Source organism: Conger conger, chromosome 13 (assembly GCF_963514075.1).
Source record: "Conger conger chromosome 13, fConCon1.1, whole genome shotgun sequence".
Lineage (NCBI taxonomy): Eukaryota > Metazoa > Chordata > Actinopteri > Anguilliformes > Congridae > Conger > Conger conger.
Window position 1 is genome coordinate 14484278 of NC_083772.1, and position 26656 is coordinate 14510933.

Sequence of the window (26656 nt, forward strand, 5' to 3'; positions counted from 1 at the left end):
GCAATGCAGGGTTAAGGGCCTTGCTCAAGGGCCCAATGGCGGTGCGGATCTTATTGTGGCTACACCGGGGATTTAACCACCGACCTTGCGTGTCCCAGTCATTTACCTTAACCACTATGCTACAGGCCGCCTCATCATCTCCACATTCATAAACACAATTCCTGATATTCCACTGCAGAGAGCGTGCTGTGGGCTCCTGTACGCAGGAGGAAAGGGGAGGCACAGAAATGCCTTTAAACAGGTCATTGTCCCATCATTCATTTTTTATAATTGTCCGCACTTCCTGGCATCTAGTGTAACATTACAGTGCTTGTGTGAGGCACATAAAGCAGTTGTAATTATAACAAAGAGGTTGGGGTTATTTTCAAAAATTGATATCTTAAAAGATAACCAACAGAGGCTGCCAATTTTAAGTAATGCCGTTTTTGGTGTCAGTTAAAGTAGGCACCATAGGGAGTGAGTGAGTTCAGGCAGGGAGTTCAAATAGCTATTATTTTTTTTAAAAATTTTATTATTATTATTATTATTATTATTATTATTATTATTATTATTATTTTAATGAAGAAGAAGAAGAAGAAGAAGAAGAAGAAGAAGAAGAAGATGAAGAAGAAGAAGAAGAAGAAGAAGAAGAAAATGTAAAGCATCAAATAAATAATCAATCATTAGGCAACTCTGTTATATACTGAAACTAATGTTTGAAAAATACACAGAAGTGAACGGCAGGAGTACACACAAGAGCAATACATGAAAGGTATAGAGACAACAGGATTAAATCATCAGTGATAGAGAAACAAAAATCCACACTATAAAATGCATAAAAACAAAGCTGAATTGTCATTTCATCTGAAATTAACCAGTTTCCTTGGTCTCCAAAGTTTGGTCTTAAAAGGCACCACAGAACTGGCATTACATTTACAGGTCTACAGGAGATCATTTACACAAGCAAATATGTGACAAATACTGAACTAAAATAATGATCTGTCTAGGATTCTATGTCACATAGCTACTGTGATACAGTTACTCCAGTCAAACTGAGCCAGAAATTACTTTCATGAAACACCATTTATTTCACCATGGAATTTTACAGTGGATATACTGAAGGCAGTGAAGTCAATTCCACCCAGATCAGTATTCAATTAACGGCTCCATCAACCTTAATTAAAAACTCAATGTGGAACGAGATCCAACAAGTGCAGCCTGCCCGCAGCGCTTGGAAACACTGACCGCCGACCCATTATTAACGGGCCATCGAAGTCCTGGAACTGATGGTCCTTTAGTGCCCTCTAGTGGTGAACTAGGAACGGTTCTAATATGTACAAATAGAAATCAGCGAGCGCATTTATGGATTTTTTTAGTTTAGAAAATGTCCGGGAATATAAATATAAAAAATACTATCTTCAAGGCTATTGGTAAATTAAAATAGACCAGTTTAAAGGGTGTGTTGATAATGGGTCCAGTTGTAACCAAGACTCCCAATAAACGTCAAAGTAATTAACAATGTTCATGTGTAGTAGGAAATGTATTTTAAAATATAGGGGAAACATGTCCTGTTACAATGTTTCCACTGCCTATGTGCGATCTTACAATCTCAGCCTACAGGTGGCAGTATATAGCTTTGAAGACAAAGAAGAAGAAATCGCGAAGAAATTATTCGTTAGGTTTGTCTGCAATTTCGTCCTGTAGAAGTCATGTGGTTTCATCCAACATGGCTCTATCCCTGCTGGTAAGTTTATCCTTCTGTAACGGACATTATAGAATATTGTTCAATTTACCGTACGTTTCTGTCACTGAAGTTGGAGAAAGGGAAACCGATAAACGTAACGTTATGTATTGTCGTATGCAAGCTGTTAATATCGGGTGTGTGGTTTTTCATCGTTGCAATCGTGGTGTCATGGTAATCTCTATAACTGTAATCTTATTTAGATATCGTTAGCTGTTTATCATTAAGGTTATTTAAATTCCGGTATCCATCGGGGTTTAGACGTGGGATGTTGTGCTTTGACCTCGTAACGTGACGGCACTGCTGCAGACAGTTTGCCAGTATGGTAATCGACAACTGAGAAACACAATCTAACAGGTCACTTGTCATTACATGACCCTGAGACGAAGTCTTTATCCCCGCAAGTCGCTAACTAAATCTTGGTCCGTGACCACAGGTTGTAATAGCGCTTAAGATATTACTATTGACATTATAGCTAGTTGTGATTAGTTTGGAGTACAAGCATTAGACAGCGAGCCAGCATTGAATTATGCTACGGGAAGTCATGAGTGAATATTTGTTTTTAAGTTGTTCTGTTTTTCCTGGTTTATTCTTCAGTTTGGTTCTAAACCGAAATGATTCATATTTTGCTCATTATTTTTTCTTTTTTCTCTGGATTCAGATAAAGCCACGGGGCTGCATATGCACATGTCTCACCGCTGGCTGCCGTAGCCTGAGTACAGCTCCTGCACCGTCAGGGCCACCCAAGCTGAACTCTAAGCTTGTTCTCTTCCTGTGTCAGCGGTTCCATGATGTGGAGCAGATGGTTTTCTGGAGTTCCCGGCTAAAGAACTGGATTCTGAGGCGTAAGAATGTGTACGGTGACAGCCTCTGAATAATACTATCTGCAAAAATCTTCAACTAACATCTTAGCTGCAAGCAGCGATAGTCTGTGTCACGAGCGTCATCATTTTCAAAATGTCCGTCCTTCCTGTTTTCACTGCAGTTACTATGGCTACACACAAGGTCGTTATGGGGACAACATCGCTGCCGCGTACTACATTCTGAGCATGAAGGGCGGTTTCAGGTATGCAGTCCTTGACATCTGGAATTGGAATGGATGGTGTCTGTTTACTCTGCCAGACAATGGGACGGTATTTTTGCAGGCCGCTATCAGATAATGGCATGGCTTCTGTGCATCATGCTGTCACCGTACGAATGTATATGTACATACGTGTGTCCATCGCAACTCAACTGTCTCTCTGAGTCTTTGTATTTGGTATCAGTTGGTGCATGCTGTTACTTCCCTGTATTGGTCAGCAGGCGCTGTCTGTTTGTGGGTCTCATGTCTTCTTTGTCCGTCTGGCCAGGTTTGCTGGGCAGTCAGATTGGTTCCGGACCAACCACAGAGGAAAGTTCAGCTGGGATTTTCTGAATTTCCCAGATGTCCCGGTTGAGGAGGTGGACCTGAGTGGAACAGTAATTAATTATTCAGGGTTGAACAACATAGGTACTGCTACACTTTTTACATGTATATTTTTCATTATAATAAAAATAATGGCTTGTGTGTGTGTGTGTGTGTGTGTGTGTGTGTGTGTGTGTGTGTGTGTGTGTGTGGACAAACGCACTCATACACACATCCAGTCACCACTTTATTAGGTATATTAGGTACACCTATCTATGACCAGATGCGATCCATTTTTGCCTCAAAGCAGCCAACCTATATGGGGCTTCAAATATTACATAGTGGAACAAGAACTCACCTCAACAACCACAAGTGTGTAAGGCCCATATTGGTGATACACAGCACCCATTTTGCACATCAGCTGAAGTGGAAGGCTGAGAAGGGGGAGTATTATTTAATGGAGGGTATGATTACATTTGGTCAGGTCAGTGTGTAGCGCCAAACTGTGTATGATAAAAGCACTGGATTCTTGAAGTGAATTCGCAACACATAGTTTAGTATTTCATTTAGCAGTGATGTTCATTGAGATTGCGTGATCAGGCTAATAAAAAATGTACCCACTGGGGGGAAAAAATCCCCCAATATTCCAACTCCCCCTCTCCCTCCGTCCCTGTTCCCAGCAAATCAGCGGGGGCTGCGTTCCCTCTCGCTGCGTGGCTGTCCCCAGGTGGACGACTGGTTCCTGTCCCGCCTGCACATGTTCAGGGACAGCCTGGAGGAGCTGGACCTGTCCCACTGTCCACGGATAACCGTGGGGGGGCTGGCCTCCCTGCATAACCTCAGGTATCCCACAGTTCCACCCCTCTCAGCTTGACTGTGGTTTTGGCGATTCACTCGCTTCCTCTGACTCCTCCCCCTCTGTCTGCCCAATAGAAAGCTAAGGAGGCTGGACCTGTCGTCCCTCCCCCAGCTGCAGAGCCCAGGGCTGGTGCGAATGCTGCTGGAGGAAGTGCTGCCTCACTGTCACATCAGCGGAGTGGAGTACACACAGGGCCTGGCTGAGACAGACACGCATACAGACACACAGACTGAGACAACCCAGCTCACTGAGGACCACACACACACACAGGGTCCCCACAGACAAACCTTGACACAGTGACCTAAACACACACACACACACACACATACAGTCTCCACAGGCAAACCCTAATGCAGTGACCTAAACACACACACACACACGCACACACATGTATACACCTACAAACACAAAGTCAATCCTCACAATGGCTTTGACAGACAGGAGAAGGGTTTGGAACTTAAAGCACTGTGGATTCAATTTTATGCAAAGCCATGGCCACAGCTACAGTATAGATATAAACTGTAACCTATCCGTCTGCACCATCTGCCTGTACATATTTTGTAAAAATGTTAGCAATGGAAGCTCTGCTTGACCGATTGGTAAAGTAATGTCATATGAAGCCTATGTACAGTAATAAATAAAATGGTGGTCAAATTTCCAAAAGTAACTTTGTGTGTGTGTGAACAGGGCGGCCTGTAGCGTAGTGGTTACGGTAAATGACTGGGACACGCAAGGTTGGTGGTTCTAATCCCGGTGTAGCCACAATAAGATCCGCACAGCCATTGGGCCCTTGAGCAAGGCCCTTAACCCTGCATTGCTCCAGAGGAGGATTGTCTCCTGCTTAGTCTAATCAACTGTACGTAGCTCTGGATAAGAGCGTCTGCCAAAAATCTTGAGCCTGTCTGGCTGCTTGAAATGTTTTTTTTATTTTTTATTTTATTTTATTAATCTTGATTCAGGCCTTTTTATTATTGGGAAAAGTTTGAATGTCTAAGTATGTACAGTATATTTGAGATTTTGGTTGTTATTGATGATGTGATACTGTAAAAAATGGAAATAAAATAATTTATTAACTGACTTACTTTACCTGTTGCAGTGTTAACTGGCTGTTACTCAGACAAAAGCTGTGTGGGCCTAAGTAGGGCGAGTTCACTTTCTAGATTTTAAAGCCATGCCGTAAAACTGAATTATTATATTTCTATATTATATGTATTTTTTAAATACTCAAACTGGTGAACTATCCATTTAAATTGCTAAACATAATGTAAGAGTACAAGTGATACTAGAAAAGTATTTGGTTGCTCTATATATATATATATATATATATATATATATATATATATATATATATATATATAAATAATTGACAAGTTGACAATAGAATGACAAAAGAAATGAAGAGACCTGAGTGCTTACGGTTGGATTCTGAAACGGGTGTGAAATCTTGTTAACAGACTAATGTCTAAACCCCATAATCCTCTGAGGGTGAGACTGAGCGTGTTGATTGCTCCCAGCGGTGTCACAAGGAACAACGGCCAGAGAAAGCGAGGGAGATGAGGTATTTCGTCTGAACAGACAGGTAATTCAATCTTTACAGTCCAGACCCCTTAGAGTAGCTATTTCTGATGACATAAGTACAGTTATTGACCATTCCTACTGCTAAGTCTGAATATAAAATAAAATACTAGTGTAAAACACTTGAATATATGTTAAAATTAGCGCTGTTTACTAATCTGTCTGTGTCATGCAGTATTTATGCAGTATGGTAAGTGTTCTTTTTGTACTTCTTTTTGTAACTGCAGATCAAGCCATTTCCATTAGTATTTTGCAATATACATCTAATCACATGTGCATTTTCCGTTTCAGAGAGATGCATGGAGTCAGATTCACATACAGCTATTTGTAGGTGCGTTTAACGTTTGAACATATATACGTATATACACCGAACCTTTACATACCTTTATTCGACCTTTAAATGTAGTTGTGATTATTACGCCAGTTCAATTTCTTAAAATGATTCGATGCGTTGTACGTTGGCAGTGCTTCATTCTGTTTCCTACCCGGATGAATTTTGTTGTGACAGCTTAACGGAAGCAATTCGTGGCGGACGAAAACAAACCAAACATACACAGTTTTTTAATCAGTAGCTAGCTACATTTGCACCGAAAACAACAGTGAACTGCAGTCGATATACATTTACCTTAAAACTGCTGGTTTGGTGGCAAAAAGGAGACGAATAGATGTCTGATGTACCAGGTAACCGAAACGTTTATTATCATTCACTATTTAGGTATGCTGACTAGCTACTCAAGTGCCTGTTTTCTGCAAACCCGTCAGTGAAGAAGCTAGCTCGCTAACTAGACACAAGTTAGCCTGTATAACGTTTGACTATATTAGCTGCCAGTAAATGAGCTCTATAAATAGCTACTTGATGGAATACTAACGTTATAGTTCTATGACGTTGGCTAGGTCTAGTTTTCTGTCACTTTATCTATAATTAAGCTAAATGTGCTTTTATTTATTTCGTATAATGTGATTTTCATACGAATAACGTCAGCTAAGTTAGATAGTATGTAACGTTGCGATAGTTAGTTATCTGACATTGGACCGATTAATTAACGCTAGATGCATTTTCTTCTTCAGAATCGTCTGATAAAAAGGAAGAGGAGATCAACACCCCTGATCCCGAGGTATAGCTCAGGCTATGCAACGGACGTATACGTTAGCTAGACCAGAGACTGCATAACCTAGCGATTTATTGATTGATTGATCAGATTTGTTTGTTGGTATCCTACCCGTAAGGTGAGACACCATTTTTTACTGCAGAGTGGTTGACCAAAGTCCTTAAATGGCATTGTTGGTAATGTATTGACTTTGACTCCCGCTGCTGATATGTCTTTGCGAATTAATATGATCGATCACATTAGCTACCATTTACCAAACCCTAATATCGAAACAACTGCCGCTTTATGCTTCTGAAACAATTAATAGGAGGAGGAATCGGACGATAGCAGTGACGAAGGCGAAGGTGGTGCGACCGGGGAAGCGGAGAGTGAGTGACAGCCCAAATTGTCTCAACTCTGTGACATACAACCCCCCCCCCCCCCAAAAATGATAATGATAACGTGCAGGTGTGGTTATTGCATCGAAATGGCTACATATGTCATTATTAGTGACTAGTTTATTATAAGGGCTCATTTTTCCTTTGGCTAAATAAAGAATATTGTTTTTTGTTTGTTTTGTGTTTTTGCCATGTCAGGGTCTGGTTTTGGTTTCTTTGGCTGGCAGATTATTCACACAGCTTCAGTTTTGTATTGGATTTTGACCACAGCTTTGTAGCTGCAGTGAGATCTGTGTATAAAGGAACGGGCTGGGCTGAAGTGACTTATTGTGTCAAAAACAGTGGTGGTAACTTTCCCTTCTTTTTTTTTCTTCTTTTTTTCTCCCAGTGGATTTTCTGCGCAACCTCTTCACCCAGACTCTGGGCCTAGGTTCCACTGAGAAGGTTCTGAATGAGCTCACTTTGGAAGGCGTGGCCCGTTACATACAGAGCGGCAAATGTGAGTCACAACTCCCACAGCTTCAACTTTGTAACACTCCATTTCTGAGGTACTGTACTGTCTCTTTAAGTGATAATTATGGTAACTTTTAATTCTAGTGACATGATGTTAGGGCACTTACTGGGATGCGTTTGGGGTGGAGGTTACAAGTGTATGAACCTCTCTCCGTAACACTAAGCATGAGCATGCAGGGCTACCTTTAGCCTTGGTCTCCAACTGAATGGCAACATAAGCTGCAGCAGCACATGTGGAAGGGTTCATGTTGATGGTCCTCTGTGCCACATGCTAGGAGTAGAGTTACACTGTGCTGCAACGCAATCCCAGAATGCACAGCGCCAGGCCTTGCATTACCTGAAACCCACAGCCTCTGTGCAACAAACCGCCAGGCTCTGCGTCATGAGCACACTGCACCAAAATGCACCCGCGTCATCACACCAGTGTGTCTGTCCATGACTGGAAAAGATTGTGATCTCTGTCTCTCCCTCCCTCTCTCCCTCCCTCCCTCCCTCTCTCTCTCTCTCTGTCTCTGTCTCTCTCTGTCTCTCTCTCAGGTAAAAACATCATCTGCATGGTGGGAGCAGGGATATCCACATGTGAGCTTCTCTCTTTTCATACAGCGTGCACAGAGCAATAGGAATGATACTCCCTTTCCACTTCTCTTCTCCTCCTCTCTAGTTCTCCAATAAACAAAATCTCCCTCTGATAGTCTTTGTCATAATGCCCATTTGAAAGCCAAGCAAGCAAGTAAGTTTAAGTGCATTGTGCTGATAACTGGCTGTATCTACTAAAACATGAAATACAGTAGTAAGTAATAAAATGTATTATATCAATAATGGATGAGCTGCACCTTCCCCCTGTAGCGGCTGGGATCCCTGACTTCCGCTCGCCTGGCACCGGGCTGTATGCCAACCTGCAGAAGTACAACCTGCCTTACCCAGAGGCCATCTTTCAGGTCGACTACTTTAAGGTCTGTTTCCACTAATGGGTGCTTCACTGCCCGCTCGTGTCATGTGACATACTCTTATTACATGGTTACCCTCTCTCTGTTCTGCTCATCACTTTCCGTCTGTCTTTCTGTCCCTCCCTCCGCCTCTCTCTCCCTCTTTCTCACAGAAACATCCGGAACCTTTCTTTGCCCTGGCCAGGGAGCTGTACCCTGGGCAGTTCAAGGTAGAGACGACTCTGTGTGTGTGTGTGTGTGTGTGTGTGTGTGTGTGTGTGTGTGTGTGTGTGGTGTGTGTGTGTGTGTGTGTGTGTGTGTGTGTGTGTGTGTGTGTGTGTGGCCATGCAGTGTCGCTGGTGTGTTCAGGCCTGTTGTCATTGTATTAGTCCTTGTTTTGACGTGGTTGACTGGACATTTGGTTTTTTACAGCATGTCAATGTGTGTGTCTCCAGCCCACAGTATGTCACTACTTCATCAGGATGCTGAAGGACAAGGGTCTGCTCCGACGCTGCTACTCACAGGTCAGTCCACCCGCCCGTCCACCCGCCCGACCAATCGGCTGCTCGCTCGGCCCAGCGGCCCGCCGACAAAAGCCACGTAGCCGTTTCCGGCTGCACCCGATCCCAACTTTAGTCACGCCTGCGGTGTTTGGGCTGTCCAGCCAGCCCTTGGTTAGAAGGTGAGCCTGTGCACTCTGATTGGCGGCGCAGAACATCGATACCCTGGAGCGCGTGGCCGGCGTCCATGGAGACGACCTGATCGAGGCCCACGGAACCTTCTACACCTCCCACTGCGTCCGCTTCCTCTGCCGCCAGGAGTACAGCATGGACTGGATGAAAGGTGAGGGGCCCGGCGGATACCAGCTCATAATGCAAGCACCGGCGGCCCAGGCCAGGAGGTCTGTCCGCATGGCTGCTTGCAGACAGTTCACTGGTTTAAGTCCCAGCTGGGACCCTTGGCACTGCCGTCGTACCCCATAGGAAGGTGCTTGCCCTGTTTGGCTTTGGTATGAATCCGGCCGAATCAGTGGATTGCATGTAAAGATGTTTAAGTCACTATGGATAAGTAAGCACTGGATGAGTCTGTTAAATGCCTGCTGCACTTCCTGTTGCATTACTTTCGGTTGCACTTCCTGTTGCATTATTTCCTGTTGCACTTCCTGTCGCATTGCTTTCTGTGCATTGTTCATTTGTCGGAGTCCTGACCATAGTGGTAACTCGCTGTCCACAGAGAAGATCTTCTCAGACGAGATTCCCAAGTGTGACAAGTGCAGCAGCCTGGTCAAGCCTGGTGAGTTTGCGCCCCTCCGCCCCCCTGTGTCTCGTGTCCACCCTGTCCTCTGTCCTCCTACCTCCTCTGTCCACCCTGTCCTCCGTCCCCCTCCTTTAGCCTCTCTCTTCGTTTCTTCAGTGTTATTTCTTTCCATGTGAAAGAAATACCTCCCTCGTCTCAATGCAACCCTAGAATTTAGATTAAATTAATTTCATTGATTCGGCTGCATAAATCATAGCTCCATATGGTGCTGTTCCTGTGGAGAGTCATTTCTTTAAGGCCTTGCCCAGAATTCCTATTATTTATTTCCCCATTCCAGAATGTTCTCCCATTTTCTATGCCAGATGTCTGAAAATAAAAATTTACTCACCCCCCCCCTCTCTCTCTCTCTCTCTCTCTCTCTCTCCCCCCCTCTCTCCCCCCTCTCTCTCCCTCTCTCATCAGACATTGTGTTTTTCGGTGAGAATCTGCCAGCCCGGTTCTTCACCTCGATGAAGATGGTGAGAGAGGGTGTGTGTCGTATTCTGAACGTATGTCTTGGCGTAATGAATATTAGTGTGTCAGTGTTACACACAGTGTGTATGTCCTCCCCCTCTCCCCCTCCCTCTCTCTATCCCTCTCTCCATCTTTCCCCTGTCTCTGTTTCTTTCTCCCCCTTTCTTTCTCTCTGCCTGTCTCTCCCCCTCCCTCTCTCTATACCTCTCCATCTTTCCCCTGTCTGTTTCTTTCCCTCCCCTTTCTCCCTCTCTCCCCTTTCTTTCTCTGCCTCTCTCTGTGTCTCTCCCCTCCCTCTCTTTCTCTCCTCCCTTTCTCTCCTGCAGGACTTCCCTCGCTGTGACCTCCTCATCATCATGGGGACGTCCCTGCAGGTCCAGCCCTTCGCTTCTCTGGTCAGCCGGTGAGTCCCTTCGTCTCTGTGTCCGTCTCTCTCTCTGAACTGGTCTGTTTCTTCACAGAGTCCGTCTGTCTGTCCGTCTGCCTGTCTGTCTTTCTGAACTGGTCTGTTTGTTCACAGAGTCCCTAAAAGCACTCCCAGACTACTCATTAACATGGAGAAGACCGGGCAGGTAATCGTCCATGTCACTCTTCCTCTCAGCTGAACATTTAACTTGTGTTACATTTCGCACTTAGTAACGGTGTGTGTGTGTGTGTGTGTGTGTGTGTGTGTGTGTGTGTGTGTGTGTGTGTGTGTGTGTGTGTGTGTGTGTGTGTGTGTTTTGGGGCGCCACTGTAGTGTATTCCAGTTTGGAAATTGGGGAAATAGTTTTTTTATGGTTTATTGAATGTTCTTCCCTCTCTTTCCCCATACTTCTCCCTATTAGTCAGATGCCCTGATGGGGATGTTGGGTTTTGGAGGGGGCATGGACTTTGACTCAGCGAAAGCCTACAGGTGAGAGAGCCAGACCTTACAGACCCACACGGCTACAGTCCCACGTGGCTACAGTCCCACGTGGCTACAGTCCCACGTGGCTACAGTCCCACGTGGCTACAGACCCACAGATCTACAGACCCACAGATCTACTAACCCCAACAGCTACAGACCCTCAGATCTACAGACCCACACAGCTACAGACCCACAGGTCTACAGACCCACAGATTTACGGAAGCCAACCTCATTACTTATTCCACTGAACCACATGCACACCAGTGTTTGGGCAGATTCTGTGGATGCGTGACTATAAATGATTGCATTGGTGGTGATGAGGAGGATGATGGTTATGGTTATTGTCTATCAGGGATGTTGCGTACCTGAGCACCTGTGATGAAGGCTGTTTGGCCCTCGCTGACCTGCTGGGCTGGAAGGTAAGGACAGACCGACAGAGGGATACACATTATCATTCAGTGTCAGAGGAGCTCTGGCTGTTGAATTGTTTTGAATCTTCTCACTTTCATTCTCAGGCGGAGCTGGAGGAGTTGGTGAAACGGGAGCACGATCTGATCGACAGCAAAGACAAGAAAGACAAAGACAAAGCCAAGCCAGCCAACCAGAGTGCTGGGACTGAAGCGGGAACGAGTGACAAGGCCGAGTAGCCAATGAATGGACGGCTCAGGTCACAAACGACGCTCAGCCAGTCCCAGGCCTGTCTCAGGCAGCAGTGCGATGCGAATAAGACTGCACTTTGAATTCTGTTTCAGTTTGTACATCCTGTCTTCTTCTTCCTCCCTCTGTCCACTGTGGTTCCTCTAGCGCCTCAACCAACAAGCAATATACTCTACAGCATCCAGGGACAACGAGGCCTATGTGGGGGAGAAAGACAAGCCAGAGATTTGCACACTAAGGCCACTCGAGTCTGCTAACTTAATTGGGTCAGTCTTGACTGGAAGAGGAAGTGACATAGGGAATTGGATACTGGCAAGAGCAACTGTGCTGGTTTGTTCTCCATCATTTACAAGAGGAGCGAGCTTGTAGGTGAACAGTGATAAATACTGATGGAGTGGACGTCTCTTTCTAGTACTCATTTTTCAGCTATGGCTACTAATATTATATACTGTAGGGATTTCAAGATTTTTTATGAATGATTTAAGATAATTTCCCTTTCAAATAATATTTACTCATATTATCGACACCTTCTGTCTGGTTTTATTTATATGTTAATATTGGCTAATATGGTTTCTATATCTGTATAATGGATGCAAAATTGAATTGGCTGTAGAGCTTTGCATGACAGTACACCTTGTAGCCTCAAGGTGGAGACAATGCACAATCTGGGTGAAACTATCATGTGAGGGCGAGTAACAGTGAGGTGAAAATAAACCAAGTTCCATGATCTAAAGATTAGAGGTGTTGTTTTTTAGTTTTTTTTTGTTTCATCTTGCAACAGCTGCACACCCGCAGGCTTCAAAGCGAGCATAACCTGTCTGGTACTGTAACACACTATCGTTTCTCCTAATGTCTCCCAAGCCAAAAGCCACTCCACTTAATTGGTCATTGGTAACAAGGTTTCCTGTCTCTGTGTCTGTATTGAGACAGAAGTGGGTGTTGCGTGGCCTGGAAGTTGTGTAAACTGCAGAAAATTGGCCTCGATGATTTTGACTTTGTGTGCATAGACGTGGATAACTGGCATTTCCTGCTGCTTGCTTCCACTTTATGGTATGGCTCAGTTTCTGTCTGAGTGGAGATGCAGGTTCAGGTAATGCTCACCCCTGACTGGGAATGATCCGTTCGTTTGTGGTGAATGATAGTTTCCTGCCTCACTGCATTTTCAACTCAAAAGAGGCCCAAGAACGTGTGTGTGTGTGTGTGTCTATACCTTCACAGGATATCTGAAAAGGAACAAAAGGTACTTCTACTGTTCTTGCACCCAAACACACACACCTACTTCCCTGGCAGCACATCAAGAGCGATTTACAATTCATAAACAATCTGACACACCCACACACAGGCGAACATGTGCATACACCCCTCCCTGTGCTTCATTTTCACTGGGTAGTGTCTCTTCACCACTTCTTCCACATGTATGTATCTGTCCTGTCGTCAAAAGCACTGATAGACCCTGAATCGTTTGTGAGCGTTTTGTGATCTCAAAGATACAGAATTAGAACCTGATCTGTACCTGATGAGCCTAGTCATTGTACAGTTATTCTGGCTTTTCTCGTACCCACAGATTTCATTCGCAATAGGCCCTCCTGTGATTGGCAGAAACTGTCCAGGGGTACGGCCACCAAACCTGAATTGGGGAGTGGGCAAAGGCACAGTATTAGAAATGCTCACATCCGGCACTGTGTCCTGAGTAGACGTAGACACAGTACACAGTTCCTCCAATGCTCTTCCAACAGCCGTCATGCTTTGACTTTGATGAGTTTTGTTTCTGCATTCTCTCACATTCAGCCATGGCTCTCCCGGGAACTGTTCATCCCAGAATCCCTTTTCTCTGGTGCTCCCTGGCTGTAGTGGTGGTCGGGCTGCTGAACAGGCAACTCTGGTGCTCTTTTTAGGAAGAATAATCCACTAAGGACCAAGAACACCTTGCTCTACACGTCAAGTGCTGTAAAGGCCTTGTGGGCAAAGCCATTAAAGGGCTGAGGAGTGTGCACTTAATTTGAGCCAAGAAGAGTGCACTTTCATGAGGAGAGCTTAAAAAAAAGTGTATGCGTGCTTGCAGATAGACCTTATCTGGGTATATTTTGGAAATGTCACCCATAAAATATGAACTTGAGGCCCTGTCTAAATTTATGAAATATGAGTTGCTGCTGTTCAGTTTTCTGTGCATGTAGATCTGAGGTGAACCACATTCATCAAGGGGGAGGGGTCGGGGCAGAGAACGCACAAAATACAAAAGTACGGTCTGAAGTGGAAGGGAACATATTCGAGACAGAAACAGAACAGTGAATGACTGTACAAAATTAGGCAGTGGTATTGCTGTCAGCTTTCTGCAGAACAGTGCTCGTACACGTTCGACGAGGAAGACGTTGTGAAAGAGGGAGGGGAAGAGAGAAAATTGTTGAGTGTTAGCGGAGCGTTGCAAGAGAGGAGGGGTGTGATGAAAAAATCCGATCTCAGAAATATAAAGAACACAAACCTGAAGATCTGGCAAAGCAGTAGCATATGAAGCTTCAAATGTGAGTATTGGAGTGTCTGCTCTGTGATTATTTTTCTCCTTCTCTTCTTTCAGCACAGTCTGCATTTCAGCATTACAAAGATACATTTGTTTCTGCCAAACAGGAGCTGCTTATATTATTATTACAAAGCTGATTTATGTATGACCATGTAAGTCTAATTAACTGTTATCATGGGTAACCGGAATATCTGGAAATAAGTTAATTACAGGAAAAGGTGATCAAAATGTTTATGAAGGCTACGTCATGCGTTGTACCTCCAATTGCACTGTACCTGCCTACCGCTGTGTAGTGCAGCAAACCTTATTTCTTCATCTTTTTTCATTTTTTCACCATCCTTCAGTTGAAGGAACTGAATTTGAGACATTTTGACATATATTTAAGAATATTTCCTTTAAAATTACATTTCTGTATGACGCTCAGCTCAGATGCTGACAGAGTCGTGTCATTCGGGGTCAGTCGCAGCTTGGGTAGCTCAAATCCCAGAATCGGACCGCTTTTAATGGCGCCCCCTTCCCGGGAAATCCAGAGATTCGCGTAGAAACCGGAAGTGCCTTTCAATACTACTTTAATGCTACTAGGGCAATATAGACAAATACGTAGAACACAACAATGCCATTTTATCACATCAAATGTTTTATTGCTACGAACATGTAGCAATTCAGTTCAAATTCAAGAAGAAAAGAAAAAAAACGAGACCTCGCATCGCTGTGCTTATGATATTTTACATAAAATGTTTTTCTGTAACAAAGGTTCATTTAGTTCAAATTCTGCAGAAAAAACAAACATGTTATTTACATAGCTGCAATAATAGTTGAACAATAGAAACGATAGAAAAATAATAGAAACAGTGGTGGCGATTAATTCCTTGTGCTTACTGTGTCAAATAGCTGACTGTAACTCTAAATGAGATCGAAGAACACTCTCTAAGATGACTTTCCAACTTTTCTTTCTTTTATTTTCATGAAGTGCGACTTCAAGAAGGAAAGGGCATTAATTGAGCAGTCGCTCAGCAAATTGAGAAGGCTCTTTTTTTTGGCTTCGACAGACGTGGGCTCCATTGTCCCAAGAGCAGAGTAGAGCGGTTCTTTTTTAGTCTCGAATAGAGCAAACTCCTTTGAAAGCATTTTCTGTAGGTCATTCTCATACTTAGGAACCCATGTTGGGAATCAGATTATGGTGTGTCACAGTCAACGAAGAGTCGCTCGAATAGGCCAATTGCCGTCTTCAGCAGCATAGCCCTGGAGGGCCTACAAAAAAGCTGATCTCCGAGATTTACCACAATGACCGGGTTGTGTAGATACTGTGCGCGTGATGCCTGCCTATCTACACAAGAAGATAATAGGCTACATTTCACACAATATATTGAGTATGTATTCTTAGTTTAGGCTACTATTAATGCAACATCGTTCTATTTCCAGCACACACAAAAAAAATTAAAAAACAAAATAAAATAAATAAAAAGGGGCTCGTTTCTCGTTCCCGGAACTCAGGGGATTGAATCTCGGGATCCCGGTTCCCAGTGAGCAACCCTAGTCACAGTTAGGCGGAGTCAGTTGGAGTCAGGCAGAGTCACGCGATGTCCGTGGTCAGGCTGTGCTCGGTGAAGATTGGCTGACAGGCCCAGTGCTCTTCTCGCTGCTCACTGACAGCATGTGGTCTACGCGGTCTGACACAATTCAAGTTCACGTTGTGTCTGTTTCACAATATCCTCCAGAAAAATAGTGTAATTATTTGAAATTGACATAACATAAGCGTAAAAATATATTATTATGATTATTATTATTATTGTTGTTGTATTTCTCTTGTATTGCTGGTTTCAACATAGTATAATATAGTAAGAGCTGAGACTCATCCCGTGCCGGTGGGACAGTTGGGTTTTATTAGGGTGTGCAGTAGTCCTCTTGTTGTGTTTTTGGATTGTGCATGGTTGAGTATTGTCATCCAGACTCTGGTTGGTTTGAGTGGATGTTCATGCAGTGAGCCTCAGGACCGGCTGGCTGGTCAACTCTGCTCATGCATTTCTGTATTGGTTAGTTTTTTGTGCTTGTAAATTACTTGGATTCATCCAAGGTGTAATTTAGATTGTTGAAAAAAAAAAAGTGTAAAATCAAATGCATACCATAAGTTACTTATTTCTGTTACCTCAGGCTTGGAAGGGGAAATGCATCTAAGGGAATCTAGGAGAATATTTAATTAATTTTCTCAATTCAAACTATCCTGGCAGGCACGTGCTGCTTACCACTAAGGGAGTGTCTCACACAAACAAAAAGAGTGTTGGACATTGGCAAGCCTGCAGACGGCATTTGATTGGCCCCTGTGTATCTGCTCATTGTATGGACCTTCACACAGGTGTACCTTTACGCCGGTGCCCCATAGGAATGTGGTTTTCGCACCTTCAGGTTCCACCCTTCCACAGGGACTTCACCGAAAGCCGCAGGTGTCACTGTTTTCACAGAGTCTTCTCCTCCGCCTCTTTTCTGTCACACACAACGCTTCAGGAACCATTCGTACCCTGACCTACCGGGGACCTCCATAGGTCCCAGAATGCGATCCTGTTTTTGTTTCCTCCAAACACACGAGAACACTCCCCCACTGGCACCCGGACATACAGTACAATTTAACGAGATCAAGATCAGCAAGACGGATGATGGAACAGGTGTCCTTTATCTCTTCATGCCTCACAGCTTTCAAGAGGGGGGAAACACAAAGCTGTTTACAATTACGGTAAGGTAATACGGAGAGGGAACCAAAACCAGTTCCAGTTCCAGGCCTATAACTGTAAGCAGTGTAGGCTGAATGTGCCTTTTGTACACTGGTGCTGGGGCAGTTCCTGTGTTGTGGGGGAACGTTCTGTTTTACTGGTTTGTGTCATACCCACTGAAGATCCACTTGCCATTTGCTTTTGATTGCAAAGACTGTGTTATATGCAGTGCTAGGTGTTGTTTTTTTTCAAAGCATTCAGACTTGAGATGAAGAAACACAAATATGAAATGACAGTACAGAGAGAGAGAGATACAGAGAGAGGAGAGTGGGACTACTGACAGAAAAGACAGAGGGAAGCGGGTTGGTTGCATGGGTGGTGATGCTCGTGGTTTGGGGGAAGGGCGGGGGGGGTGGTGAATGAAGCAGGAAGTGGTGACATCATCACAAGCGCTTGCACCCATGTGCTCAGTTCTACTTTCCTTGCGTCTCTCACGGTCACCCCGTCTGCCTCTCGCAGCAGCCTGCAGATTTCAATGGAGAGGCGGTGCCATTTTGAGCAGCCTGGCTGTAGTCACTGAGCCCAGCAACGTCGGTCCACTGAGCCAGGGCCAATGAGGGGCTGGGAGGACCAGGAAGAGGCCTCTGATGGGTGAGAATAAGTCTGTATTTATGCTTAACATTCATATTATGACAATGTCTGTTCTGTGTGTGTGACTACATTGATAATTTCCCCTGTCATTCGATTAATAGTGTCGGACGGCTTTTGCTTGAGAAGGGAGGTTATTACCACACCTTCTTCTATTCTTCCCCTCCTTCTATCAGTGCCTCAACGGAAAGGCATACAGAGAGACACTGCCAAGAGGCCTTGCTTTGGCCGTGCCGGCAGTCAATACAAGAACTATTATTCATGTCCTTAAGTACCTTTGACTGTGGACTGATTGTTGGTGCCAGACAGGGTGGTTTGTCATCTCAGAAACTGCTAATCTCCTGGGATTTTCATGCACAACCGAGTTCGCCAAGAATGGTCCGAAAAACAAAAAACCTCCAGTGAGCAGCAGTTCTGCAGGAAATGTTAATGAGAGAGGTCAGAGGAGAAGGGCCAGCCTGGTCAAAGCTGACAAGAAGGTGACAGTAATGCAAATAACCACAAATTACAACAGTGGTATGCAGCAGAGCATCTCTGAACAAACCTCTAAGTGGATCGGCTACAGCAGCAGAACACCAATGAGTATAAAACATAAGTCTAATAAATACCTAATAAAGTTCTCAAAATATTTAAAACCACTCCTGCCCTTTAAAAGGTTAAAGTGCTTAAGTTATTTTTTCGAGATTTGGAATCTTCGTTCGGAATCAAGCAGGACTCCAAGCAGGAAGTGCACAATGGGAGATGCTGCTTGTGCAGGGAGCCATATCCTGCCCTAAATCAGCAGGGTTGTTCTGTGTCCGTGTCTGCAGGTGTGCTAGGCCTCCCGGTGAACTGGCAAACGGGAGAACTGTCGTACCAGGAGGGCCCCTCACTCTGCTGGACCGCCTGCAACTCTGCCGAGCAGCCTGGGCCCCTGGGGGCCCCTGGGACCGAGACGGGGCCTTCACCGCACTTTGGGGACGCCCGCCTGGGGTGAGCCTCTCATATCACTGTGTTCATTGGTCAGTGCTGCGGTGGTGCACGGCTAAAGTAACGGACCTTGCTGCAGGCGTCGGTTCGTTGCGGTTGCACACAGAGGACCGGGGTTCGAGTCCCGGTCCTGCGTGAGCCGCATTAAGGACTCGCCACACTGAGAGCAGGGGGAGGACTCAGTAAGGGGGGTTAGTGAGATCACTGCAGAAGGAGTTTTGGGGGCGGCCTGTAGTGTAGTGGTTAAGGTAAAGGACTGGGAGGACTGTCTCCTGCTTAGTCTAATCAACTGTACGTCGTACAACTGGAAGTGTACTGGCTTTTTTATTTCACTGTGTGTCTCTCAGTCTTTTTGAAACTCTTAATTGGTCAGCCATTACTTCCTGTTTCTCTGTGGCATAACAATGAGGTGACATGGCATCTCCTGTCATCCACCAGCATGGGGAAGGGTGGAGAACAAAGCAAATTATACAAAAGTTTGTTGTTCTTCACAAATTAGGTAGTGACATTATGAGAGGTATTAGGGCAATAATTTAGAACTTCAGAACAATTGGAGCTGTGATGAAATTTCCTGCGTGTTTATTTCATTCACACACACCTTGCGGTGGATGATTTAAGGCCCAAAAAAAAAGCATATCCAAGGAGCGTGCCTGAAGGAATGCAGAAGTTTGCAGAATGCAGATCTTTGGGTTACAAGGTTACCATTTCCTAATGCTGTGGAGTGTGTGTAACTATGAGTATGCCCCTTCCTGGATAATTTGCATGCTTCTCAGAAATTGCTTCTTTGATACTAAACTAGGCTGACCAGATGTCCTCTACCCAGGCAGTTCTTCTTTTCTGGAACCATAAATATCCGTCTGGCAAGATTTTATCATTACTGAAAATATCCAGTTCAGTTTTGCTTGTTTAATAGGCCCCATACAGTATATTTGGGCGGCCTGTAGTGTAGTGGTTAAGGTGCATGACTGGGACACGCAAGGTCGGTGGTTCGATCCCCGGTGTAGCCACAATAAGATCTGCGTAGCCGTTGGGCCTTTGAGCAAGGCCCTTAACCCTGCATTGCTCCAGGGGAGGATTGTCTCCTGCTGAGTCTAATCAACTGTACATTGCTCTGGATAAGAGCCTCAGCCAAAATGCCATTAATGTAATATAATATTCAAACAAATAGCCTCGTATTAGGTTCACAATCTCCTGTCCTGTCCATTTAAAAAAAATGCAATATATGGTCACCCTCATGAAACTCTTTATTCCAGACAGCTGAAATTGGGTCAACAGGTGCTGAAATGCAGCTTGTAGGTGTTAGTGTAATCCATTATCCATCACAGACATAAAGGTCATCATCACTGCCTGATGTCACGTAAATGCTGTGACAGGGGCATTGTGGGACGGCAGGGGCAGATTCATTATTGGGAGTTGTGATACGTCTGGCAGGCATGTCCCAGCATGCTGTGCGTCAGCGGAGGCCCTGTGTCCTCGTCTTCAGGTGGGTGACAGGCGCGGCAGGATTGGCGCTGTTTCAGGGGGACACAGTGCCGTGCTCCAGGATGCCAGGTTTGCCTGTGTGTAGGACATTGGATGCCAGGTTTGCCTGTGCAAGGGATGTTTGATGCCAGGTTTGCCTGTGCAAGGGATGTTTGATGCCAGGTTTGCCTGTGCAAGGGATGTTGGTTACCAGGTTTGCCTGTGCAAGGGATGTTTGATGCCAGGTGTGCCTGTGCAAGGGATGTTGGTTACCATTGTTACATTGTTGGTGGCCAGGTTTGCCTGTGTCAAGGACATTGGGTGCCAGGTTTGTCTGTGGTACACTCTCAGAAATAAAGGTACAAAAAGTGCCTAAGAAGGTACAACTTGTAGCTGGGATGATACCCTATAAATGCATCAAATCGTACCCCTAGTCAGCAGTATATAATTAATTTCTACCTTTTTTGCTTGAAAAACATACTCATTGAACTGCGTTCATTGAGGAAGAGAAATGTACCTCTGCTGTCACTTGTTTCTGATGTTCAGACTGCCAGATTTACCTGTGTGAGAGGTGTTGTTAGGCGGCCAAAACAGGCGGCTGAATGTGGAAGTTCCAGTTATCTCTGTCACATCTGTTTGGCTGTTTGCTTCCCTCTGGGCAATGGCAGTTTGTCAGGTCATGCAGTGTTGCAGCAAGCAAGCGAGAGACGGAGAGAGAGAGAGAGAGCGAGAGAGAGATAAGTGTGTGTGAGAATGAGAGAGGGAGAGAGAGAGGGAGAGAGATAAGTGTTTGTGAGAATGAGAGAGGGAGAGAGAGAGGGAGAGAGATAAGTGTGTGTGAGAATGAGAGGGGAGAGAGAGAGAGAGGGAGAGAGAGATAAGTGTGTGTGAGAATGAGAGAGGGAGAGAGAGAGGGAGAGAGAGATAAGTGTGTGTGAGAATGAGAGGGGAGAGAGAGAGAGAGGGAGAGAGAGATAAGTGTGTGTGAGAATGAGAGAGAGAGGGAGAGAGAGAGGGAGAGAGAGATAAGTGTGTGTGAGAATGAGAGGGGGAGATAATGTATGTGTATGAATGCTTGTATGTGTGCATGCGTGCAAGCATGCATAGTATATATATATGTGTGTGTGTGTGTGTGTGTGTGTGTGTGTGCTTATAGGAGAGAGCTCAATAAATAACATGGTATATGACTTGCATGCTATTCTTTGTATCCCATGCTGATAAAGCACTGAATTGAATTGAGAAAGGAGGAAGAGAGGGTGGAGGTGGGAAAGCTAGACTGCCAGGGAGAAAGCAGAACACACGAGACAGACAATCATGCCATCAACCTGCTGGAGAGCAAAGAGTAGAACTGGCAGGACTTAACAGGGGTGTGTGGCATTCAGCTCAGTAAAGAGCTGGCCTTAGTGTAGTCTGCAAGCATATAAATGGTGAGTTGGGTGTTTACACTGTACCAGAGTAGCATTACATTCAGTTTGCCGTAGGTTTTGATGAAATACTTTGAGAAGTACACTTTAATAATGTCTGTGTGGGTTAAGTAGTTTGGAGCTTCATTACCAGATGTATTTCCTGAAACCTCCAAAAACCTTAGTCCTAAAGGTCCTCTATAATTCTGTATATAAGAACATTAATTATTAAGCGGAACCACAAATGATTAATATCTATTTTTGAATTTGTTTGTTTAATGTCCAATTTCCATGTCCAATTCCCACCCCTATTTGCAATGGCCAATCGTCTGCAAGGTGATTCATCTCTGCTGAATGTATTGGGCAACACAGAATAGAGTATGGATGCTTAAAAAAAAAAACAACCTGTCTCCATCTGAATGCCAAGGGAACTGAGATTACCACATTAGGTTTGCATTCCACATTAGGTTTGCATTGCAAAGCAGAAGCGTCTCCAGACAGACTGAATAGCAATTGCACTTGCATTATGGAGATCAGTACAGTCATAAATGTTTTCATCTGAACCAACACAGCGCAAGAAAAGGGTCTTCTGTCCACCAGGTAGCCTCTCTCGTTTGACTTGCAGTGAACTTCGAAGGGTTTCTTATGGTGTTACCTACCCTAAGCTCTATTTTGGTTTGTTCTCATTCTGCTCTCACTTATAGCCCTGACTTCCTGTAACCTCTGTTTGAGTCTGTGGTATGTGTGTGTGTGTGTGTGTGTGTGTGTGTGTGTGTGTATTTATTTGTTTCTTTGTGTTTGTGTCTGTGTGTGTGCGTGCCTGCCTGTGTGTGTGTGACTGTGTGTATGTATGTATGTATGTATGTGTGTGTGCTGTGTATGTGTGTGAGTGTGTGTGTATGTTTGTGTATATGTGCCTGCATACATGTGTGTGACTGTGTGTGTCTTTGTGTGTGTTTATGTGTGCATGTGTGCGTGTGTATGTGTTTGTGACTGTGTGGGTGATTCTGTTTACATGGGCATGTGAAAGCAAGAGAGAAATGGGGTGAGAAGTATGTTAAATATTCACTGTTTACTTCACTGCAAAATGCTATCACTAATCTCTTCTTCGCCGTTGTTTCTTTCTTTTGATGGCGATTGACATCTAACTTCTGGTGTTTTCCACCCGTGTTCCTCATCTCATAACCTGTCAGTTAAAACTCTGATCGGAAATGAGGTCAGTAGGTGTGCAGCAGGACAGAATGACTGTGCGCGGTGCGTCGGTGAACCTGGGTTTGTGGGTGCAGTGTTAGTCTCGGGTTTCCCATAACGACAGCGCCCCCCCCCCCCCCTCTTCCTTCTCTTATTTCGGTAGTCACCTGTTCCAGAGACGTGTATGGAAAAACCGCTGACTCATTTCTATTTCTAACGTCCCAACCTGTGCGCCTCTCTCCCTCCGTGCAGAGTTTCCTGGTGCTGAGTGACTCGGCCTCCCGGCCGCAGTTACTCTGTCTGTCTGTAGGGGGCAATGTCCAGGCAGTGAGAGATTTCCCCATCCGATGCACTGGTGAAGGTGAACACTCCCAACAAGCAATCGGTCACCCTCTGAAATTCTTGTGCAAGAACAGGCACCCACAAGCAAGAATACTGAACATGCATATCCACACACACACATGCACCCACATACAGTATATACAACATGCACCGTTTGTTTTATTATCTGTGATAATGTGCATCATACAACAGGTTTTATTATCATTTTCACAATATCTGATTGACTAGGTTTGTTGATTAGCCTATTTATTATGCCTAGTTATATCTATATATAGTATTATAGTATAGAATAAGTACTTTATTGGCAGGGAAGACATTTGTGAATTTTGAGCCTCTATATTGAACAAGAGCCCTTGATTGCTAAGTAATACTCAGTAAATTCTGCTCGTACCTCTATCTCTCTGTACCAGTGTTCCACCTTCCTGAGTCTCACCTGGGTTTCTCTGACCTGGTTCAGCTGGTGGCCTTCTACAGTCTGTGCAGGTGAGTGAGAGTTGTCGTGATCTGCCTTTGTTTCTTTTGGAGTGGAGAGCCTTTATCCTTCTGCTCTCTCTTTCTGTGTCTTAGCATTCAGACCTGTGTATATGTGAGTGTATTCCCACCAGCGGTAAAATGTATAGGCTGCTTTTTGGCAGGGTTTTAATGTGTCATTTTGCCCCACCTCCAGGGACGTGTTGCCCCTCTGTCTGTTCCTTCCCCCCTGTTTGTACGGCATCACAGAGGAGCCAGGCCAGAACCTGTCTCACCTGGGCCCCAGTAAGTTTCTTTCTCACCCCATTAATCAAATTCTACATCTACATCACATACAATTAGCAACGAACTATAATTAAATACTATTATTTTGCTTATTGGTGTCATTTGTTATTCACTGTCTCTCAGTTTCTGGCAAGTGGCAATATATTGTGCTGCCAAATCCCCACATCCCCTCCTCTTACCAGAAGAAATGACGGTCTATGTCTAAGAGCATCTTGAATTATCGGCAGACCTATTTTATTTTGGGGAAGTACGGTGATCTTGCCTCACTGTATTCTCTCTCATACCAATGTAAATATTTATCTCAGTTGTTTGTTCTCATTTCGCCTGCATTACTGCAGTGTGTACTTATCTCTCACTCTTCCCATCTCTCACTCTCTCCCTCTCTCCCTGTCCATCTGTCTGTTTGTCAGAGTTCTGGCTGTGCCCCTCTCCTGGCCAAAAGCTTGATGATGTGTCCATGAGATCCATGGGAATCACCATGTGCTCCATCCAGGTACACGGGCTGCAGTACGCTGTTCTCTGTTGTAGTTGCAGGCGGCCATCTTCCTCCGGTGTTAACCCTTGCGTTCGCTTTGGGACGCTGACAGGTGACCTCAGCCAACGGGGCGCTGTGCGTGGTCAACCCGCTCTACCTCCACGAGCACGGAGACGCCTGGCTGAGGCCCACGCCCAGCCCCCAGTCCGGCCAGACAGCCAATCACAAGCGACCCCAGTCCGGCCAAACAGCCAATCAGAAGCGGGAGAGGCGGCTAAGCACCACCAGACCGTGGGGAGGGGCGGGGTTACGTAGCATGAGAGGCCCCTCATTGGACCACGAGCCCCCTGACATGCGTACAGATGTTCCAAGTAAAACTGGTAACTCTCTTTTCACATAGTTTTTTAAAATATGATGTTTTTACATTCTGTCCAATATTCTATTGGGCAGAATTAATGCTCCATCCCACTTCAAAATAGGGTCACTGTGACATGACCTATACTGAAGTCTACAATCGCGATGAATAGCATGGGAGTACGGAAGTGCTACTCTTCCTAGTGGGTGCATAGTCCTGTCAAACTTCAACACCATAGTGCATCATTCTCCTTAATACTTACTGTAACACTGCTTTCAACAAACTAGTTCAATATTGTCTGAATGGGTATCCACAATGTCTTAAAAAAGGGCAATAACAATTGGAAAAACCATAAGTATAACAGCACACAGCTGACACGATGTTATGAAGCATGTAATGATGCACATTATCACAGTTGTGCGCGAGTGACATAACGCCACATATTTCCTATGAAATTTAGCTGGACATAAGCTGTCAATAATAATTCTGCATGTGTGACAATGAGCATATGTATTTTGTGTCACTAAGTAATGCTATATACATGTGTATATGTAAGTCGTTCTTTGAGTTATGCTGCTGCTGAACCAATCTCACTGTGCTCACAATCCCGTGTGCCAGCACCCTGTCACTACGCCACTGTACGGGACTGAATGAGACATTTTGGTTTGGTAGACAAAACAGTTAGTGCCGAGTTCAGTCTGCAACATGGTGACATTATTTGAACAACATTTAATCCAAAACGTTCTTCCTCAGCACAGTGCGTTGTTATATGAGTGTAACCTCCCTCTCTCTCTCCCTCTCCCTCTCTCTCCCTCCCTCTCTCTCCCTCTCTCTCCCTCCCTCTCTCTCTCCCTCTCGCTCTCTCTCTCTCTCCCTCCCCTCAGCGCCCTCAGAGTCGCCCACTGTCCCGCCCCCCGCGTCTCCCTCCGTCCCCGATAGGGTGGTGCTCCGGAGGGCCAGCCAGCCCACCGGCTGCGAATCGTTCAGGAGGCAGAGCCAAGGGGCCCCGGCCGGGGAGGCCAGGCGCTTCAGCGACGGGCTGGGCCCTCAGTCGCCGCACCGCGTGTCCTGGATCGAGGAAGGGGTGTGGCTCTCCCCGCCGCCCTCCGTGACCCACCCCCCCAGCCTGGAGCTGGACTCCCTGTCCGTCAGCAGCCTGGAGGAGGAGCCTGAGGGCGGCGGCAGCCCCGCCCACCAGCACCACGCGCACCACCGCCTCACGCTGGTGCTCGCCGACAAGATGAAGAACCGTCTGTCGGCCGTGGGGCAGGCCTTCGGCGGGCTGCTGTCGCCGCAGAAGCGGCTGCAGAAGCGCGTGCAGGAGCTGAGCGAGAGGCGGAGCGGGGCGTTCCCCGAGGCGCTGCGGGGCTTCCTGGAGCTCACGCTGCGCGGCCACGCCCGCGCGCACCCCACCGCCGCCGACATGCTGCAGGAGGTGCGCAACGCCCTCACCGGCCTGCGGGAGGCGCTGTTCGACTGCCCTGAGATCCAGGTCCTCGTCGACGGCATGGGGGACGTGTCCGACTGGGAGCTGGGTGAGTGCTGCTGCCGGGGGCTCCCCCTGAGACCCAGCGTCATGGAGGACAAAAACATGTTGGGGTGGAAATATTTTGAAAGAATATGTTGTTTTATTGTAGTGTCCCTTGTAGTGTAGGTTTCAGCACAGCAAAAACGCAGTGTGCGCTTTATTAGCTTGACCTGTACACCAGCTTGTTAATGTAAATATTTAATCAGCCAATCACGTGGCAGCAACTGAATGCATAAAAGCATGCCGGCATTACATTACATTAATGGCATTTGGCAGATGCTCGTATCCAGAACAATGTACAGTTGATTAGACTAAGCAGGAGACAATCCTCCCCTGGAGCAATGCAGGGCTAAGGGCCTTGCTCAAGGGCCCAATGGCCGTGCGGATCTTATTGTGGCTACACCGGGATTAGAACCACCGACCTTGCAGGTCCCAGTCATGTACCTTAACCACTATGCTACAGGCCGCCAAGACCAATAAGTCTAAAAGATACATCTAATAAATACCTAATAAAGTGCTCACCTGTATG

General features: G+C 45.5%; 3 protein-coding genes across 9 annotated transcripts in view; all 3 read left to right on the forward strand.

Annotated features, from left to right (window-relative positions):
• The first annotated feature begins 1626 nt into the window (after nucleotides 1-1626).
• dmac2 (distal membrane arm assembly component 2) lies at nucleotides 1627-5040 on the forward strand. 2 transcript variants are annotated; one of them, XM_061217742.1, is made up of 6 exons: nucleotides 1627-1723; nucleotides 2382-2575; nucleotides 2706-2786; nucleotides 3070-3209; nucleotides 3785-3947; nucleotides 4038-5040. In XM_061217742.1, exons 1-6 carry the CDS (start codon nucleotides 1706-1708, stop codon nucleotides 4261-4263), a joined length of 822 nt encoding a protein of 273 aa, XP_061073726.1. In that variant the 5' UTR covers nucleotides 1627-1705; the 3' UTR covers nucleotides 4264-5040. The 2 variants fall into 2 exon arrangements, with proteins under 2 accessions (XP_061073726.1, XP_061073727.1); XM_061217743.1 differs by lacking the exon at nucleotides 1627-1723 and adding an exon at nucleotides 1737-1857.
• A 455-nt stretch (nucleotides 5041-5495) lies between these two features.
• Nucleotides 5496-12512, forward strand: sirt2 (sirtuin 2 (silent mating type information regulation 2, homolog) 2 (S. cerevisiae)). Of its 2 annotated transcripts, XM_061217085.1 has the most exons (17): nucleotides 5496-5542; nucleotides 5830-5869; nucleotides 6607-6653; nucleotides 6955-7015; nucleotides 7413-7523; nucleotides 8075-8116; nucleotides 8384-8490; nucleotides 8637-8693; nucleotides 8919-8987; nucleotides 9177-9306; nucleotides 9697-9756; nucleotides 10183-10238; nucleotides 10560-10636; nucleotides 10754-10805; nucleotides 11061-11128; nucleotides 11475-11541; nucleotides 11638-12512. In XM_061217085.1, coding segments are annotated over exons 4-17 (1029 nt in total). In that variant the 5' UTR covers nucleotides 5496-5542; nucleotides 5830-5869; nucleotides 6607-6653; nucleotides 6955-7014; the 3' UTR covers nucleotides 11770-12512. The 2 variants fall into 2 exon arrangements, with proteins under 2 accessions (XP_061073069.1, XP_061073068.1); XM_061217084.1 differs by lacking the exons at nucleotides 5496-5542; nucleotides 5830-5869 and adding an exon at nucleotides 6001-6219.
• A 1537-nt stretch (nucleotides 12513-14049) lies between these two features.
• Nucleotides 14050-26656, forward strand: part of rinl (Ras and Rab interactor-like) — a 17919-nt gene continuing 5312 nt past the window's right edge. The window contains exons 1-9 of one of the 5 annotated variants that reach the window (XM_061218412.1): nucleotides 14050-14298; nucleotides 17519-17650; nucleotides 18457-18619; nucleotides 22924-23032; nucleotides 23424-23496; nucleotides 23681-23769; nucleotides 24180-24262; nucleotides 24357-24624; nucleotides 25484-26134. In XM_061218412.1, the coding sequence (XP_061074396.1) occupies nucleotides 17613-17650; nucleotides 18457-18619; nucleotides 22924-23032; nucleotides 23424-23496; nucleotides 23681-23769; nucleotides 24180-24262; nucleotides 24357-24624; nucleotides 25484-26134 (1474 nt within the window). In that variant the 5' untranslated portion in view covers nucleotides 14050-14298; nucleotides 17519-17612. Of the gene's footprint in view, nucleotides 14299-16912; nucleotides 17651-18456; nucleotides 18620-22923; nucleotides 23033-23423; nucleotides 23497-23680; nucleotides 23770-24179; nucleotides 24263-24356; nucleotides 24625-25483; nucleotides 26135-26656 lie in introns of those variants that run through there. The other 4 variants (XM_061218414.1, XM_061218411.1, XM_061218413.1 and 1 more) reach the window with 4 other exon arrangements.

Coding starts and splice junctions, on each gene's coding strand:
- dmac2 (XM_061217742.1), top strand. Junction 2,787..3,069: donor AGCATGAAGGGCGGTTTCAG/GTATGCAGTCCT, acceptor CCGTCTGGCCAG/GTTTGCTGGGCAGTCAGATT. Junction 3,948..4,037: donor GCCTCCCTGCATAACCTCAG/GTATCCCACAGT, acceptor TCTGCCCAATAG/AAAGCTAAGGAGGCTGGACC.
- sirt2 (XM_061217084.1), top strand. Junction 7,016..7,412: donor TGCGACCGGGGAAGCGGAGA/GTGAGTGACAGC, acceptor TTTTTCTCCCAG/TGGATTTTCTGCGCAACCTC. Junction 11,542..11,637: donor CTGACCTGCTGGGCTGGAAG/GTAAGGACAGAC, acceptor TTTCATTCTCAG/GCGGAGCTGGAGGAGTTGGT.